The 19,524-nt window shown below is 40.5% G+C and overlaps 1 protein-coding gene and 1 long non-coding RNA gene across 2 annotated transcripts; both read right to left on the bottom strand.

Moving 5' to 3' along the window:
- Window positions 1-364: 364 nt before the first annotated feature.
- On the bottom strand, window positions 365-14,518 carry pkp1b (plakophilin 1b). Its single transcript, XM_010899252.5, has 13 exons — window positions 14,040-14,518; window positions 12,680-12,786; window positions 11,347-11,780; window positions 8,592-8,733; window positions 8,293-8,500; window positions 7,001-7,163; window positions 6,555-6,672; window positions 3,573-3,752; window positions 3,221-3,391; window positions 2,909-3,062; window positions 2,148-2,334; window positions 1,302-1,386; window positions 365-664 (listed from the first exon to the last, which is right to left on the bottom strand). The coding sequence occupies exons 1-13, from the start codon at window positions 14,224-14,226 to the stop codon at window positions 590-592; spliced, it is 2,211 nt and encodes a 736-aa protein (XP_010897554.1). The 5' UTR covers window positions 14,227-14,518; the 3' UTR covers window positions 365-589.
- A 2,585-nt stretch (window positions 14,519-17,103) lies between these two features.
- On the bottom strand, window positions 17,104-18,542 carry LOC117592948. The gene is made up of 2 exons (XR_004574691.1): window positions 18,321-18,542; window positions 17,104-18,171 (listed from the first exon to the last, which is right to left on the bottom strand). It is a non-coding gene; the product is annotated as an uncharacterized LOC117592948 (long non-coding RNA).
- Window positions 18,543-19,524: the final 982 nt, after the last annotated feature.

Below are 19,524 nucleotides of genomic sequence, written 5' to 3'. Positions count from 1 at the left end.
ACTTTGTGAACAGGATGATGGAATTGCTTGCAGGGAATAATCACTGTCATCTGGTGATTTTAACACAGGGCTAATATGTGCCAGGTTATCTGATGAGGCCAGCGAAAACATAACATTCTATTGCATGAAGCTATGTAGAGCATTTTTTTTTTATTGGCCTAAGCTTGAACTTCACAAATGGCCCCATCAAATTTACAGTGCAAAACAAAAACTAATGATTTCTATTACACACACACACACACACACACACACACACACACACACACACACACACACACACACACACACACACACACACACACACACACACACACACACACACACACACACACACACACACACACACACACACACACACACACACACACACACACACACACACACACACACACACACACACACACACACACACACACACACACACACACACACGGTAGTCAGCAGTAAACAGATTAAAATCCATAGCAAACATTTCCTAAAAAGATCAGATGAGCCAAGCGCAATGTGTACTTTAGCAGGCATGGTGGTCCATTAACAGTCCATAAGTAAATCAGAAGATTGTGATGCGAGAGCTTTCCCGGCTGTCTTGTTACTCAATGACCTGCACAGACCTGTGAGCCACGCTGGTGATGTCGTTCACAAAAGAACTCTTGTTCATTCCTTGCTGTGGGACACATTTTTAAACAAACATAAGATCCCATATTAATGACTTTACTCCCCTTGATCAACAACAAGCAAAAGTTCTTGGCTCACTGCAAGTGAAACTGACATGCGAGATCTAGGCAAAACTATGGTTGTATGAGATTAAGTAACTGTAAGATGTCCTGGTTCTGTGGGTAAGAGCCTAACACACATGTGAACCTGCACCCCTACATTCCTTGGTAGAGCCACATGAACAAAATATCCATTCTCCCAGCAGACTAAACTTACTCTAATCCTTTCATCTCTCCTCAGTTTTCAACTACATGCCTGACTGGGGCGTGGATTAGGTTCATAGTTAGGAGAAAAGACATTAGACCGGCACACCCATACCCACCCAGATAGTGTGTATCTCTACACTGCATTTTCAACTTGAGAAAGAGCCACTGAAAACAACATCAGCCACAATGAGTCATACATTTGTGCTCTGGGCAACGTGTGATTAATCACCACACAGATCACTGTCGTTCACCTGACGGAGCCTGCCTAGTCAGATCCTTTTCTCAATACCCTCCGATGCAAAACTCGGTAACATCATTTGTAACATTGGTAAATAAAATGCAACAGGGATATGTTGCATCTTAATAAAACTGAAATCATACCTTTTTAAGAAAGCTCTGTATGTCCTTCTCTGACCAGAGACCGTAGAGGAGTACTCCTGCTGCTTTGCTGGCCTTTGGTAATTGCCTTATAAGAGAGAGCAAAATCTCTGTAAGATGTACTGAGTAATTAGACTCAAACCTCGGTCTCCTCTCCTCGGTTGGAAACTCCCCATACAGGCTGCCCACAACAGCTTTACATAGAATCACTTTCAGGGTACTTAATGTAACTTCAGCGAAACTTTATAAAGAATATTTTCTGTTTTCAGTCCTCCAGAAAAAACATATGAAACACATAGTTGAGACAAGCACAGATTCAAGCTGCAGTGCAACGCTCCTGTTCTGGGGTTAAGGTCCCAAAGGTATGAGAGTATTCTAAAGAAGTTGCGGATGAGAGTGTCTAATGAAAGGATGAGTGAAACCTACGCCCAATTAATTAAAACAAGTGTTGTTTTTTTCAGCACCCACCCCATGATTCAAAACGGCTACTTTTCAGCCACAGGTCCAACTCACAAACACATTTCTAATGTAATACAAGAGAACGATCAGGTCTCAGTTGCCTAAAACATGAAGGGACAGTTTCGCAGACACGGATGAAACCTTGTCTAGAAAAAAAGTTCAATAGAAAACTAAAGTGAGCTTGTTTTTGTAGTCCTAGACTAGGCTTAATGTGTGTCTGCGATACCGGGAAAGTGTTTCTCTTGATGTTTCTTAAAAGATTTTATTTCCTTATGTAAGACCATAAATGGGTTTTAAAACTTTGAACATAAGGTACTGCAGAAAAACTGATTACAAGAGACAGGATTTTCTGAGATTGTATTTATTTTAGGAGATCTGAAAATATTGTACCTGTTCTTGCTCAGATCATTAAGTGTGTTGACAACAGTGTTAGTGAGTAGGTTTTTCCCCATCTCAGGCTCCTTTATCAACAAGCTATGGCAGGTTTGACATGCCATGGCCAGGGTGTCATCCGAATCAGTCTCTTCCTTGGACAACGAGTGGAGGATGCCAACCAGATCCGGGAGAGTCTGTCGGGCTTCAGACAAGACGCACACACCATTAGATAAATATCTTCCATTAAATGCACTCCACAACCTGTAGCTCATTCAACATGGCATCCACAGCATTTGAAAAGCTACGGCAACTGTAGGCCAGGAGTAAAGTAAGTATTTGCTTTTAATTGTTTAATCCTCTCAGGAAATAACAGCAAATTCCTTTAGCTAATTTGACCCTGCAGGATGTGTGCTCTTGGTAGTAGACTGCACCACCACTTTATAGGCAATCATATATGCAAGAAGCAACAGGCACATCCAAATGCTTTAGGTTACTTGCTAACCAAACGTCATTCCCCGGTTTGAACAGAAAGGGATTGGGGAGTGATTCCTGCCGGGAATGAAGGGCCACCCCCTTCCTAGGCCAATTAAATTCCACTACCAATTATTCTTTAAACGTGAGCTACAAACCAACATATCTATAATCTTCATCCTTTACTGAACAAGGAAAAACAAACGCAGCTGTATAAACAAAGGTGGCTGTAAACCCAGCTAAAAACAAAATATTAATCCACAGTTCCATCCATTCAACAAAGGACTACTGATATCTATGCGCACCTATTTTACTCTGAAGGCCCGGGTTCTTGGTCAAGTTTCCAACCAGAGCCACAGCGGTCTTCTGGAGGCCGAGGTTGGAGGACTGCAGCAGAGGAGAGATTTGAGGCAAGCCATTCAGCTTCCGCACGATGCTCTGGCTAATCACACTTGATACCTGGGACACAGAGATAAAAGCCTTAAAAAGGGTATAAGACCAGTATTTATTAGGGCAATGTAAAGTTTAAAGACGGAATAATTATTGTTTTTCCGCACACAACTGGTGCGTTAAACACTCTTGGTGTGAAAATAAATCATGACAAGAATTGTTCGTACAATGCCAGGGCTAGCAGTTAGGTTCTGCAGGGCCCCACAGCAGGCCTCCAGGGTGTCATCTCTCTGACTCGAACCCAGCAAAGACAGATAACTCTCAATGGTCTTGGAGTGGAACAGCCAACCCGCTCCTTTAGGATTCGGGTCCTCCATTACAGGGAAATCAAAGTGATTCTGCAGGAGAAAAATTAGGACAGGGTTTTATAAGTTGTGATTAATAAGTCAGGTATTTGATGAAAGTTCATGAAATAGCTGTTTTTAATGAAGTGTACTATATTATTAAATAACGTGCAGCACATTGTTTTTATTATTTACAGAATCCATTGATGTCTCTAATTTGGTTTGTGTGCCTTACCTCTTGCTCCAGGACCTTACTGCTCTGTGGGCTGAAGCAGCCAATGGGGCCGACGTCACCGTGGGCGTTGGCCCTGGATGTGGTTTTTGCCAGAGCATTGATCTTGCTGAACAGGGTCGGGGCCTCATTCTCCAGCTGAAAGCTCAGGTTGTGCAAGACACACACACAGTTCTCCACAGACTAGCAAAGAGAAACATACAAAGTATTACTCAGTTTGGCATTATTCTGCAGTGTAACCCCTATCACACACACACACACACACACACACACACACACACGTTTGTTTTTGTGAAATGTGGGGACCAGAAAAACTAAATTCCATGCTCCCTTGCCCTAACTTTAACCCTAACCTTAACCTCAATAAAGTAACATTTATGGCTAAACTTTACCTAGATATAATGGCTAACCTTAACCCTAAACTTAACCAACAACACCTGGACCTTAAAGAAACCCCAATTCTAAGTCTAAAGTTAATTGTAAGTTTGACCCTAAAACTTAACCCTGAGCCGGAAAATGACTTTTGAAATGTGGGGACATGAAAAATGTCCCCACAAGTCACCTGGTTCAGGTTTTAGTATAGTTGTGGGGACAAAATGTCCTGACCCCACACACACACACACACACACACACACACACACACACACACACACACACACACACACACACACACACACACACACACACACACACACACACACACACACACACACACACACACACACACACACACACACACACACACACACACACACACACACACACACACACACACACACACACCTGAATTATGTTGCTTTTAATATGATTCAAACCATGTGCTGTGGAAGCACCTAGTAAACACAGACCGAATAAATTGCCCTAATGTGGACAAAGCTAGGTAACCATTAAATTAGCTGTAACAAGGACCATTGGTCAGGCAATGCATCTGTAAGTAAATGAAGACCAAAAGCATTCTAAAGAAATTTGAAATAAAGTAATATAAAATGCAAAGAATAGGAAAAGGGTACAACATAATATCCAAGTGTTTAGATATCCCCGTGAGCCCTGATGGATCAATAATCAGTAATTGGAAGCTACAGAGGCCAATAATCACTTAAAAAGGAGGTTGAGTTCAGTGTCAGTCAACCATATTAAAAGTTCGGCACAACACTGTCCTCTATGGAAGGGTGGCAAGAAAGAAGCCGTTACTCAAAAAAACTCTGAAAGCATAAGTGTAGATGCCAATCAGATGAGACCAAGATAGAGCTTTTTGGTCAAAACGTAAAGTGTGTGGAGCAATCTAACACTGCCCATTCCCCAAGACAGAGAAATATACAAGTAATTACTGTAGGAAAGACTGATTCAGTCTGCAAAAAAATTAATGCTTTGAAGGACATTCAACTTCCATCAGCAGCATCCCTTCCAAGATATTACAGCACGCTATGGCAGGTTTGGCACTCCATGGCCATGGTGTCATCCAACGCAGTCCTTTCCTTGGACAACAAGCAGCTTAATTGTTCTTTACTAGGTTCTGACAAATGTATTTTACTGAAATCTGCCATTTTGAGCACACAAAATGAAAACCATTTAACTTTGGATGAATTAATGTAATCCATTAAATATCCTGTAAACCTGACCGAATTACAACCTAATTTTCTGCCTTCGTGGACATTTAAAACAATGCTACAGTACGGGCGTTCATCCACATTAATATGAATGACACTTCAATGTCACATGAAATATTCGCAAGTAACAACTGTCTACAAACAGCAAGAGCACTGAATCATTGTGCAGTGCAAAACACGGCACAACATCGAACAGTCTTTTATCCTGATCAGAGCTGTATTGGCGAATACTGCATGTCAGTAGTTATTCCACTTTCAAATATATATATATATATATATATATATATATATATTTTAAATAAAGTAATATACTGAACTAGTTTCTTAAAATTAGCACAAACTACCATGGAAATGTGTTTAACTGATAGGGAAGGACTCCTCCATAACATGTTTAGCATGCTTGCTATGGCGCTCTACAAACAAAATCTATTTCTGCCAGACTCCTGGCTTTTTGGGAAACTAAATAAAAATACATTGTTATAGGCTCTATGCCAGATGGATGGGAACGGAATTTGCAGCATGATACACAAAATAATTTGCTGGCATCATAACAGCAAGTTCAGTTGGGTAAAGAATTTCGAGCAAAGCCACTAGCCAGTTAAAAAAAAAAAAATCCACTGATTGGACAGTCCTCAGCGATTAGCTTGAGCGTTTTGCATAAAGTTTGGAAAAGCTGAACTTTTTCTTCACCTTGCAAGCATTGCCCAATGAGCCACTCACTCGCCTTGCTTCCCTTCATTTAAATGAATTTAACCATAGCCCCTAAAAAGATCAGTTTGTAGATACAGTCAGGGTTAGTGAGATGGTTGGCTTTTGGCAGAAGCAAAGCTGTGCTACTTAGGGGTGACATACTACTCACATGTCTGGCTGTTCACACATAATAGCCTATGCAAGGTGAAGTGGACTATGCACTCTGGTATGAATTGGCACCACATTCAGAACTCTGAAATATATTCCAGACTCAGATAGTGTGCGCAAAGCTGTTACATACCCACCCCCCCAAAATAATTAAAGCTGTTACACCAAAAGGAGTCTACCAATGTGTGGGGATTAAATAATGCAAGTAACATATTTCAGTAAATTTTTCTCACAAATATTTCCCAACCCACAACCAATTTCGCCTAACAATAACGGAGTGTTTCAAAATAAATTACCAAACAGAATGAAATTTACTAATGCAAGAATTGCTCAGGGGTTTAAATACTGCAAGGCACTGTAAAAACATAATGATTTATCCAACACCAAGTTCAAAAGTGGATACCAAAAATTCTAAGCAATGGAGGTAACATCCTTCAGCAAAACAAAAGTATTTTGCTTAAGGATGACCTAGTATTAACATAACGTTACTAATTTTCACTGAGAAGTAAATCAATGTCACCTTGTCATCAGGCTTGTCGGCATCCACGCAACCCTGGACATAACTGACTAGGGAGTCTATGAAGCCTCGACAGTTACGCATAGCCTGCCGGTTGCCTTGTTTCGCACAGCTTAGGTTTCTGTTGGGACAGTCAGAGTAAACATCTAGTTAAACTTGTCTTGACATTCATCAGATGAAGGCAGGTCAAGACATCTTTGAGGGATCTGACAGTGGAAGACATGCTACACAATAGACAATCCTCTGAGACAGACACCGGTTAAATGGCTGAGTTGGACACAGGTCAATTTTTGTTAAGTGCCTCAAACAAAGCCAAAATAAGGGCTGGTAGTGCCTGGGCTCTAATTAGCCCCTAACACTGCTACCTTGCTCATTCCCTGGCTAACTGGCAGTACACATACATTTGCAGTGGGTACTCCTTTTCTATAAAATTTATTGCAGCGTCATACCGTAGGCAGGCCGTAGCATGGTAGAAGAGCTCTGGGTCCTGGTTGCTGGTCTCGCCCATTCCTGCCGTGTAGGGTACTATCACGGTGTCCATCAGAACAGGAAGAGCACACCGTACCAACTCTGGCTTCAGACTGTCTGCAGATGACAGGTTCCAAAGGAGACCTGAAGACAAAAGAGCCAGATTTCACCAGCAGCAGAGGTAGCACTTGCTCAAATAGCTGCTACAATATCTGCTTTCCATGTGACAGCTCGACTTTCGGGCCTCTTAAATTATATAGCTTGACTCATTTTTTGTCATCAAAATTATGCTTTGTTTAAGGTTTCAGTGTTTTCGGGTTTGTGCTCCCAAAAGCAAACCTTGTAAATTGAAAAAAAAAATAATCTAAGCCACTATGCTTAAACCAAATCAGGAGACCACTTTCAAGGTGACCACTTTTAACATCATCAAGAAGGCTTTTGGGAAAGCCTAAAGTCTACAAGAAAATAGTTTATTTGCATACAGCAGTCACTAACAATACCCAAAGTGGTAGGTACATTACACATACAGAGAGACAGGGCATTCTCATGCCGCGGCACAAAGTTGCGGTTAAAAAATAAAAAAAAACACTGATAAATATCTGAGCATGGTTTCATAGATTATTTTTGTTTCCTACTAAGGTCAATTAGTTGTTTTGTATAGTTGAACACCATTTTTAATGTCTCAGTTCTTTGAATATTTCCAACATTTTTGCAGTGTATGTAGAACATACGACGGGCACTTCCAGTTACATAATGAGAGAACAAAAGCTGTAGCTTTTTTTTTTTTTTAAGTCTCCATGACCCAGGTAGACAAGAAATGCTTTTGTTAGTGCTACACATCACTCTGCCATTGTAATGCACAGATAATGTGTCTAGTTGCTGTATCTGCTGTTGCTAGTCAAGAACCAAGGGAAATATTTGATTACATTAGAGCCAGTCAGGTGACAGCCTCTGGCAGACAACAATGGTGAGAGCAGACCGACTTAACCTCAAGAACAGAGCCTATTGTGATTTGGCGCAGTGCAAAGGCCAGACAACATCTGTGACTTGACAGATGGTTCGGTTCAGACTGAGCTGATGGTGTTTATTGACAGTTCATTCAGTTATATACATAAACATTTCATTTAAGAAATACATGTGTTTTGGCAACAGAAAGGTACAATACCTCTTTTTTCTTTCTTACAGGATCATGCTCATATACACATCTACAAGGCATCCATGATGTAATTAGCGAGAGTTGGGTGGCATATACAAACAGGGCGATGGTATCTACCTGTGAGTTGTTTCTGTGTCTCACTACAGTTTGTCTCTCGGAGCAGGGTCAGGACCTCAGTGATACCCCCACAGCGTTGGATCTCCTCTTTGTTGTCCGGATCTTTAAAGGCCAGATTCCGCAGAGCGGCGGAAGCTGTCTGTTGGACCTGGGGACTGGTACTCTTCAGCAGGTTCACCAAAGGAGGAATGCCTTTGAACCGCAAAACCTGAGAGACACATAATGCTGTGACATTCTTAACTCAGGAAAGGCCAGTTTCATTTAATCCGGGTAATGGAGACCCAGATGTGTCCCTTTACCTCCTGTTTAGCCTTTTCTTCAGTGAAGGTAGAATGTTGGATAAAAGAGGCTCCGCAGTGCTGGTAGTTAACATCTCCACTGGACAAGTACTCCACCGCCTCCTTCATGGTAATATCAGCAATCTGACCATTATTGTTCATCCTGTTTAGTAAAAATAAAAATAGTAACATAGTTAGGTCCGGAAATATTTGGACACTGACACAATTTTCCACAATTTTCCTGTATGCCACCACAACAGATTTGAAATTAAACAACTGACTTTCAGCTTTCTTTCAAGGGGTTGAATAAAAATATTGTATGAAACGTTTAGGAATTGCAACCATTTTCATACACAGTCCCCTTATTTCAGGGGCTCAAATGTAATTGGACAAATGAACACAATCATTATTAATAAAATGTTCATTATTAATACTTTGTCGAGAATCTTTTGCAGGCAATGACTGCTTGAAGTCTGGAATGCATGGACATCACCAAACGCTGGGCTTCCTCCCTTGTTATGCTTTGCAAGGCCTTTACTACAGCGGTCTTCAGTTGTTTGTGGGTCTTTCTGCCTTAAGTTCTCTGTTAAGCAAGTGATTGTGGCATGCTCAGTCAGGTTGAGATCAGGTGACTGACTCAGCCATTGCTTACTGTTTTCGCAGTATGTTTTGGGTCATTGTCCATCTGTAAAGTGAAGTGCTGTCCAATCAACTTAGCTGAATTTGGCTTAATCTGAGCAGACAATATATCCCTATACACTTCAGAATTCATCTGGCTGCTTGTCTTCGGTCACATCATCATTAAACACTAGTGACCCAGTGCCATTGGAAGCCATGCACGCCCATGCCATCACACTCCCGCCACTGTTTTACAGATGATGTGGTATGCTTTGAATCATGAGCCGTTCCAAGCCGTCTCCATACTTTTTTCTTCCCATCATTCTGTTATGGGTTGATTTAGTTTCATCTTGTCCAAAGAACGCTGTTCCAGAACTGGGCTGGCTGTTTTAGATGTTTTTTGGCAAAGTCTAATCTGGCCTTTCTATTCTTGAGGCTTATGAATGGTTGGCACCTTGTGGTGAATCCTCTGTATTTGCTCTTATGAAGTCTTCTCTTCATGGTTGACTTGGATAATTATATGCCTACCTCCTGGAGTGCGTTCTTCACTTGGCTGGATGTTGTGAAGGGTTTTTTCTTTACCATGGAAAGGATCCTACAATCATCCACCACTGTTGTCCTCTGTGCACATCCAGGCCTTTTTGTGTTACAGAGTTCACCAGTGTCTTCTTTTTTTCTCAGAGTGTACAGACTGTTGATTTGGCTACTCCTAATGTTCCTGCTATCTCTCTGATGGACTTTTTTTGCAGCCTAAGGATGACCAGTTTCATTTGCATTGAGAGTTCCTTTGACCGCAAGTTGTGGTTCAGAGAAAAAGTTCCCAAATGTAAATGTCACACCTAATAATAATAATAATAATAATAAAAGGCTATATGATCATTAGAAAAACTGGCCTTCTTTAGACTAGTTGAGTATCTGGAGCATCAGCAATTGTGGGTTTGATTCCAGTCCAGAAACAATGAACCTTCTTCTGAAACTTTTCAGTCTATTCTTGTTCTGAGAAATTAAGACTATTCCATGTGAAGAATAGCCAAGAAACTGAAGATCTCGTACAACGTTGTGTCCTACTCCTTTCACAGAACAGTGCAAACTGGGGCTAACCAGAATAGAAAGAGGAGTGGGAGGCCCCGGTGCACCACTGAGCAAGAGGACAAATATATTAGACTGTCTAGTTTGAGAAACACACCGCACAGGTCCTCAACTGGCAACTTCATTAAATAGCACCGGCAAAACACTAGTAGCAACGTCAACAGTGAAGAGGTGACTCTGAGATGCTGGCCTTCTAGGCTGAGTTGCAAAGAAAAAGCCATATCTCAGACTGGCCAATAAAAAGAAAAGATTAAGATTGGGAAAAGAACACAGACACAGGAAAGAAAAATATTGAAATAACATTTGTCAGATACAGACCAAATTAAAAGATGCTGGAGAAATTCTTGAAGCCATCTGTCAAGCATGGTGGAGGCAATGTGATGGTCTGGGGGTGCTTTGGTGGTGGTAAAGTGGGAGATTTGTACAGGGTAAAAGGGATCTTGAAGATTGAAGGCTATCACTTTATAATGCCATGTGGATAGCGCTTGATTGGAGCCAATTTCCTCCTACAACAGGACAAGGGCCCTAAGCACAACTCCAAACTAGGCACGAACTATTTAGGGAAGAAACAGACAGCTGGAATTCTGTCTATAACGGAGTGGCCAACACAATCACCGGATATCAACTCTATTGAACTGTCGTGGGAGCAGCTTGACCATATGGCACGTAAGAAGCGCCCATCAAGCCAATCCAACTTCTGGGAGGGGCTTCAGGAAACATGGGGAGAAATCTCTTCAGATTACCTCAAATTGACAACTAGAATACCAAAGGTCTGCAAGGCTGAAATTGCTGCAAATGGAGGATTCTTTGACAAAAGGAAATTTAAGGGCACATTTATTATTTCTATTAAAAAAAACCATGATTTTTTTTACCTTGTCAGTGAATATGTTTCCTATTAATTTTGCTATATTTCTCATTCAAACTCATTTCATTTGTGTGTTAATGGAAAGCAAGGACATTTCTAAGTGACCACAAACCTTTGAACGGTAGTGTACATGTATGAACTCCCCAACATTTCAAAGGCAATTCATCAAATCGGCGTTTACACAATTTCTCATATTCCACTCACCCAAAATCACTCTTGCTTTTTATATTCTTAGACTCCCCCACGGACAGGCTCGAGGATACCATCTCATTAGGAAATTGAGTGCTGGTAACCTGGCTACTTTTCGTGCCAATGATTTTTCTGCTCTTAGGATGCAGCTCGTTGCTGATGAATGTGCCCTGAGAAAAACCGTTGGTGAGGACTGGTCCACGGCCGCTATCGGCCAGAATGATGCTTGATCTGTAAGGCTGGGTCTGCCAACCCGCTGGCTTGGAACGCTGTGCTGGGAGAGTACTGGCGGGGTTGCGGCCCAGCTCTGGCACACTGCGGCTGCTGTTGTTCTGTCCCATGGCTATTGTGTGCCTCTTCCACTGGCGGGTGCCACCCTCGATCCTCTTGATTGTCGATCCCTTGGAGGCCGTGACCCTAAGCCCCTCTGTGTTCTGTTCTTTGATGAGCTGCAGGACGAGGACATTTTGTAAATGCTAGCCAATACTTTAGAAAGCTTCATCGTTATGGCAACTTCATCTCTAAGCATAATAGAGGGTTAGGTATTTTTTTTGCATTAATTACTGTATGCCACTCTGTTAGGAGGTTGAGAACTGTGGAATGTCATTTATTAATCGATTGATATGGAAAGGTAAAACGTGTGATAGGCAGAGCACACGTTTAACCAGATCTTTGAGTTCAGCTCATGATAAATGGGGGCAAAACCAAAAGTGTTGCATTTATAATTTTGTTCAGTGTACATACCAGACCCCCGACTATCCACTCCAACGGTTCAATCTAGATTTACTTGGTAATCTACAGAATATTTTCTGTGTCAATCTGGAGCTCTTATTTTCTTTAATCATAAAAACCAAGTAGTCAGTTGGCTAGAAACTTGGCATGGACCAGATTACACATCATGCCTCATCAAGGTATTTATTACGATCATGAGTCAGATGTCATGACAGTAGGATAACTCTTACTTTTCTTCTCAGCAGTTGGGAAATGATGAAAGTCTCTCACATTCACACCTAATCTTTTTAGGTGTGAATGTTTTACAGTGAGTCAACTCCAGTAGCAGGCTCCACCTGACTCAGACCAGCCTCCCATGACAATTCACATAACATTACGTTACCATTCCCTTATAATACTTACTCTCCCATGACAATGGCAGTGCTATCAAATACATCTCACTCATAATGCCACAAAAGTGATTTTATGGAAATAAATGTAATTGCCAATAAATAATGTACTGATAAATATCAATAGGGGGGGGGGGGGGGGGGACAAACAATATAGGGACAGTTTCCCCCACCACCTTTACAGTATTTAAATGTCTAAGTGAGGTGGTATGTGAAAAAAGTCCTACCGTTTTTGAGAGGGTATTATGACCAGCTGAAACATTAAAGAATGCATTTCCATTGAGATTGGAAGATGACTTTACGGATTCAGAGAATATGTTGATGTTTTGGGGACCTGAGGAGAGAAATAGGAAAGATCTTAAACGACTTGTAAAATCTGTGACAATGTTAGCTACCACTATAAAATAGTAGGTGTGAGCAAAATTATTAATTGGTTGGGTGTGACAAAAATGAGAGCTTTTGGAAGCAAGTCCCCAAACTTCAATTTAGGGTGGAATTACCAGGGACATCAAGACACAATATCATCACAATATTTGGTATCAATACAATGTATATTGTGATACAGTCAGATCTATATGTATTGAAATGTAATTTTTTATAAAAAAATATTATGGTTACTCAATGAGAAAACATAAGAACACAGGTTTATCATCAGTCATGGGAAAAAGTTGCTGAAAACCAGATTGGCACCCCATTTGAAAATAAGCTAGAGAACCAGCTACGGACAAAAATAAAGGTTTTGGTGCATACTAGTCCATAAATTGTATTGAACATTTCAAAACAACTAGAGTTCAGAAAGGTCAAACTGTCTACAAATCATATGCAATCAATGCAGCCTCTGTTAGGGTTCTCTAAACACAGTTAGCCTGATAAGGTAAGGAGCGGTTCAAAAGGACAATGCCTGTTCCCCTTATGAACTTCAGACAAAAGGTTCACAGCTGTTTGCTTCCATCCCATGCTGCCCCATTCCAAATTATATATAACCTCGGGACTTGTGGTATGTTATTTTATTCATACCACACCTTATGCAATATCATATTTTGATCTGGACTATGGAAATATCCATCTACGCCATGTATTGTGTGTTAATCAGGGTGTGTCTGCTAGATGACAAAATTTATTAACTCATTTGGCTTTATTACTTCAGTTAGTTTAATTGCTTATTTGATGTAGGTTTTTACATGTTCTGTTCTGAACTAGCTTAATTTATTTTTTATTTTGCAAGCTCTGGTGAATAGATTTCCAGGATACAATACAAACATACGCCCTTGATAGTGATACGTTTTTATATAGTTTATACAACAAATTATCTTGGAGGCATCATTAGAAGAACTAAACATGTCAAATATGGATTTTCTTTTTTACCTAACATAATTTACAAGAGTTTAGTAACTTTTTGGTATTGCGCTTTCATGGTCGACAATGAATACGTAAATCGTGTAATTCCAAACCGAATGTCTTTACAGCGTGTAGAAACCAACCATCTGCAACAAATCTGAGTAGACCGCCCGGAATAGTATTTTTGTTCAAAATAGTAGCATATACATAATTAGCGACAACAGTTATAGTAATAAGAAGAATCCTTACTCGTTGGCGATGACAGAGATCCATTTTTACCATACTTCGACTTTCCCCTCTTCATCGTTTGCACTTGATCCAAAACCCGCTGTTGTTTGGACCGAAGTTGGTTATCAGACGGCAAAGCAAGAGATGTCTCGTCGACATTCCCTATCGATATGGCCGATTTCAACGGATCCATTGTCATGAAAGACATTTTTCCAGAAGTAATCCAAAGTGCGACGGTCCCTACCTAGATCCGTACAGGTGTTCTGTACGAGCAATTTAATATGACCTTGCCCTACCCTGAACCACAAACCACGCCTACTATTAGGTGTGAATGAACTGAAAGTACAAGTTTTTCTTGTGTGCAGCTACAGACAGATGTAAAATATAAATTACTCAAAGTCAGTGTTCAGACCCATCAAATGCCTGCGCTGAAAGTTAGGCTGCCCACTTCATTTGATACATTTCAGCTGAACCAACTACTCTTAAGCTACGTTTTAGTCTTTTAGCTGACGCTTTTATCGAGAGGGAGTTGCAGGTAAAACAGGCGTAGCCAGAAATATGTTGGTCGACAGGCATGCAGGGATTTGAATGGGCAGAAATATATCACAAATCGAAATTTCACTTTATCATATGCACAGCCTTATTCTTATTACTTACTATTGTACGTAAAAACATTTCAAATCTAATTTGACGGATTTATTTAAATGTAAATGTATTGCTCTCATTTAACAAGAAAGGTAGATTTCAGTGGGCTACACATAACATTGTCGTTGGGAAGCATGGGTGCTGTCAGGAATGTTGGTAGCCCTGGTGAGACTTTTGGAGTTTCTGCCAATGCACTTGGGTCAGCAGCAAGTAAACAAATGGTTTATTAAGCAGTCCTTGTTAAGTTCATATTATTTTTTCGAAAGGATTTTGTGATGTATATTAAAGTTAGAAAAATAAGTTTCCAGTGAATATCACGTTTTAACTCATTTTCCAAAGGGTGTTATTCCCTATAATAAGAATTAGGGTATAATTATAAGAATTAAAACGCCAATATATACATTGATGTTGAAAATATGACTGATCATGCAAAAAAAAAACACGTTATTTTATTTAATGATAGTGATAATATGAAGCCATTTATTATCACATAGTTGTTTTGCTCCTTTTTAAATCATAATGATAATAGAAATCACACAAATGGCCCTGATCAAAAGTTTACATACCCTTGAATGTTTGGCATTGTTACAGACACACAAGATGTCACACACACAGGTGAAAGTGGCAGTTAAAGGTTAATTTCCCACACCTGTGGCTTTTTAAATTGCAATCAGTGTCTGTGTATAAATAGTCAATGAGTTAACTCTCATGTGGATGCACTGAGCAGACTAGATAGAGCCATGGGGAGCAGAAATGCAAACGTTTGAGCACGCACGCACGCACGCACGCACGCACGCACGCACGCACGCACGCACGCACGCACGCACGCACGCACAAAATAATGTATTACAATTAGATACCTTGCATTTAGACTAAATATAACACTTATCCTTTATAAACACTATGAACATGTACTGTGGTGATGCCGGGCCGAGGTGCAAGCTGTCCTTACAGCCCCCTTTCACCTACCTAACCCACCCCCCTGACGAAAAATGGGGATCATAACCGATTCTAAATTAAACACTACGGGCCACAAGAAAAGAACATCTGAATAATATAATCAGTATTTCACTCAGCAGGCCATGGTTTTAGAACTTCAATCATAGTCCATTATGATTTTCATATAATAAAGATTTGTCATGATTTGTCAAATGAAGTAGATTGTCTAACGTTTAGTTTGTTTATTAAGGTTTTTATTTTTCATTTTTCCCCCTTGAAGATTTCAGTTTGGTGTTCAATTGAATTGTTCACATTATAGGTCACATTAAAAGCTGAAAAAGTTCTGACATGATTTATCTTTGTCTCATTCTTTTACATCACAAAAACCTGGCATTTTAATAGGGGTGTGTAGACTTTTTATATCCACTGTATGTAAATATTCCATTAAAAATCAGCCGTTTCCAGCTACAATAGTCATTTGCAACATCAACAATGTCTGCACTCTATTTCTGATCAAACGGATGTTATTCAAATGGACAAAAAAGTTGCATTTTTAAGTAACCCCAAACATTTGAATGGTGGTGTATCATGTGGATGGCTGGCTTGTCCCTCTGTCAAACACCTGTGAGAGAGCTTATTTAAGGTGTGTGTGCCTGTGTGTGGTTCTAATTGGATCATTAATTGAAAACAGATTAGAGACTTACTTGAAATAGTGATGTATTGGCCCATCTCTTAGATATTGTATACATGTAGTTAAAGGGGCAATATGTAAGATTTCTACTGTACTACTAGCATAAATAAGTGAAAATTAACAGTAGACATTTGCAGTTAAGGTTTTTATTTAAAGTTTCAACAAAAAAAATCTACAAAAGGAATCTGAATGACTGACATATTCCCCATTTAAACTTTCTCGCTGGTCCGTCTCTCAGTTTACACTTACTTGAAATCTCCCTATACTCCCTTTAGACACTTGCAGTACTATTCCTCGAAACTAAACCACCCTGGTTTAGCTAGTACTGTAACGTTCTCGTTCCATAAAGGAAAACAAGGAGGATACAAGTGGTGTAATTGCTGGCAGGATTTCACACAGTGCCGCTTTAAGGTGTTCAGTGGAATAGCAGTTTTTAAATGAATGAGTAAATTATGACCAATAAAGTTATCAAGGTCTGGTTTTACTCAATGTAATGGATTATGTAATATATATACAGTGGGGCAAAAAAGTATTTAGTCAGCAACCAATTGTGCAAGTTCTCCCACTTACAGTTTTTCTCGATTGCTTAAACACATTTCTTGAACCTATGCCTCGTATTCTCAAAACAGTAAACACAAATCCATAACTTCTCACACAATTCAAATTTTCAGGGCAAAATGAAGCACTATATCAAAACCATCAACTCTTGCTGAAAAACCAAACTTTGACCTCAGACGGGACACACAAGCCGTCACAACATACACACTAAAACTTAGTTTTACACACTGGTGTAATAAATTCAAAACAACATTTCCAAAACTGTTTATTTATGTTGCCACAAACCTTTTCAGATGAACACAAGACACAACCAATGGTTACATTGGCACATTTCATTCATTACTGTATTACAGTACTACACAGTAAAAAAATAAATAAGAATTGGCCCTAGCCAGGCAGGGGGGGTAAAACCCTCTTGCATGCCTGATCCACCCCTGGCACGCATCTACTGATATGTCTAGGCAGGCTTCTTTCATGGCTTGAAGAAGGTGAACACGCATATAAGGTTCTCGGTCATACACTTTCTACCGCCATGCCAAAAAAACTCCTCTATTGGGTTAAGAAATAGAGAGTATGCAGGTAGAAAGAGGTTGGAAAATATTGGGTTATCGGTAAACCTGTCACGAACCAGAGCAGCGCGATGGAAGCTGACGTTGTCCCAAACAACCACATAGTGAGGGTGCTCTGGTTGTGCTGGTTCCCTGTGGTCCAGCTGGAACATATGCTCTCTTAGACCGTCAAGGAATGCAAGAAGGAGCATAGTATTATAGGGTCCTAGACTGGGATGGCGGTGGAGTACCCCTCATTGGCTGATGGCTGCGCACATCGTGACATTCCCTCCATGCTGACCAGGGACATTTACAATAGCCCGATGGCCGATTATATTCCTCCCCATTCTCCTTTTTTTGGTGAGGTTGAAACCAGCCTCATCCACAAAGATAATTTCAGGTGGAACAGGCCAGCCTTCAATCTCAAAGATTCTCTGCAAAACACATCAAAACCCAATAGAATACTTCATACAATATCAAAAGTCATACCTGAACATAATCCACTCGTGGATCTTTTACCCTGTCAGAGTTTCGTTCAAAAGGGACGCGGTACACCTGTTTCATCTGGAACCATTGCTTTCGGAGAATGCGATCAATTATGGAAAGGCTGATGGAATTTATTCCTTGAAAATTATTATTATCCTCAATCACTCTCCTTTGAATCTCTCGCAGGCGGATTACATTATTGGCAATGACCATGTTTACAAGCTCCCTCTCTTGCTCCTCTGACAAAAGCCTTAACCTCTCACCACCAGATGGTCGTCTCTGTATCCTACAAAAATAGAAGCATGCATTACTGTACATTTGATGGATTTATTTAGTATTACAGAAGCATAGTACAACAGTGGATGTGATGTCAAAGCACAGAGTACAGCACTCAAAAGTTACTGTACAGAGCAGTCATACTGTAAGTACACCTACCTGTTTTCCTCCCTGAAGGTTCTGATGATGGAGGCGACGGTGAAGCGACTCAAATTAGGCTGGATTGCCCATCCTCCCTCATGGTCATACCATGGACAAGAACATGGTCCACTAAAGTGGCTCGAATTTCATCCGAGACTGCTTGTCTCCTTGCCCTTACTCCTCTTCTACCTCGTCCTTCACCACGTCTTTCTCCTTTCCCTCCTCGCCTTCCTCCTTCACCACGTCCTCGTCCTCCTCCATCTCCTTCACCACGTCCTCCTCCTTTTCTTTCACCACGTCCTCATCCTCCTCCTCCTCCTCCTCGACCATGTCCTCTCCCTCTCCCTCCTCGACCGTCATTTCTCTGTGGATCTATTGTTCCAAAACTCCATTAACTGACTCTGGCCATTTTATCTATCTATTGAACGTTCTGATTGGTGTGTGATAAATTTTGACTCGTAGTGTTTCCACCTGGGTAATTGTGTGCTAATTGAGCTTCAGCTGTGCTGATTTGAGTGAGCAATATTGAATGCTGTGCTTTCTAAATGACAACATGGTGTAGGCAATGTGAAATTAAGGGATTTGTGTGTAGAGTTTTGCAGTAACAGTTCAACAAATCTGACTCATGTGTCAAAACCAGGGAATAGTGTTTATAGTTTAGTGAAATGGGTGTGCTTTTTGAAAAACTGGCGTTTTAGTTTTAGTTCAAAAGCCTGGTTATAGTGTTTAAGCAATTGAGAAAAACTGTAAAATGACGAGAGAGGCCTGTAATTTTCATCATAGGTACACTTCAACTAGGAGAGACAAAATTAGAAGAAAAAAATACAGAAAATCACATTGTAGGATTTTTTATGAATTTATTGGTAAATGATGGTGGAAAATAAGTATTTGGTCAATAACAAAAGTTCATCTCAATACTTTGTTATATACCTTTTGTTGGCAATGACAGAGGTCAAACGTTTTCTCTAAGTCTTCACAAGGTTTTCACACACTGCTGCTGGTATTTTGGCCCATTCCTCCATGCAGATCTCCTCTAGAGCAGTGATGTTTTTGTGTCGCTCGGCAACACAGACTTTCAACTCCCTCCAAAGATTTTCTATGGGGTTGAGATCTGGTGACTGGCTAGGCCACTCCAGGACCTTGAAATGCTTCTTACGAAGCCACTCCTTCGTTGCCGGGCGGTGTGTTTGGGATCATTGTCATGCTGAAAGACCCAGCCACG

Source organism: Esox lucius, chromosome 17, assembly GCF_011004845.1.
Source record: "Esox lucius isolate fEsoLuc1 chromosome 17, fEsoLuc1.pri, whole genome shotgun sequence".
In the NCBI taxonomy this organism is placed as follows: domain Eukaryota; kingdom Metazoa; phylum Chordata; class Actinopteri; order Esociformes; family Esocidae; genus Esox; species Esox lucius.
This window is presented reverse-complemented; position numbering and strand designations above follow the sequence as displayed.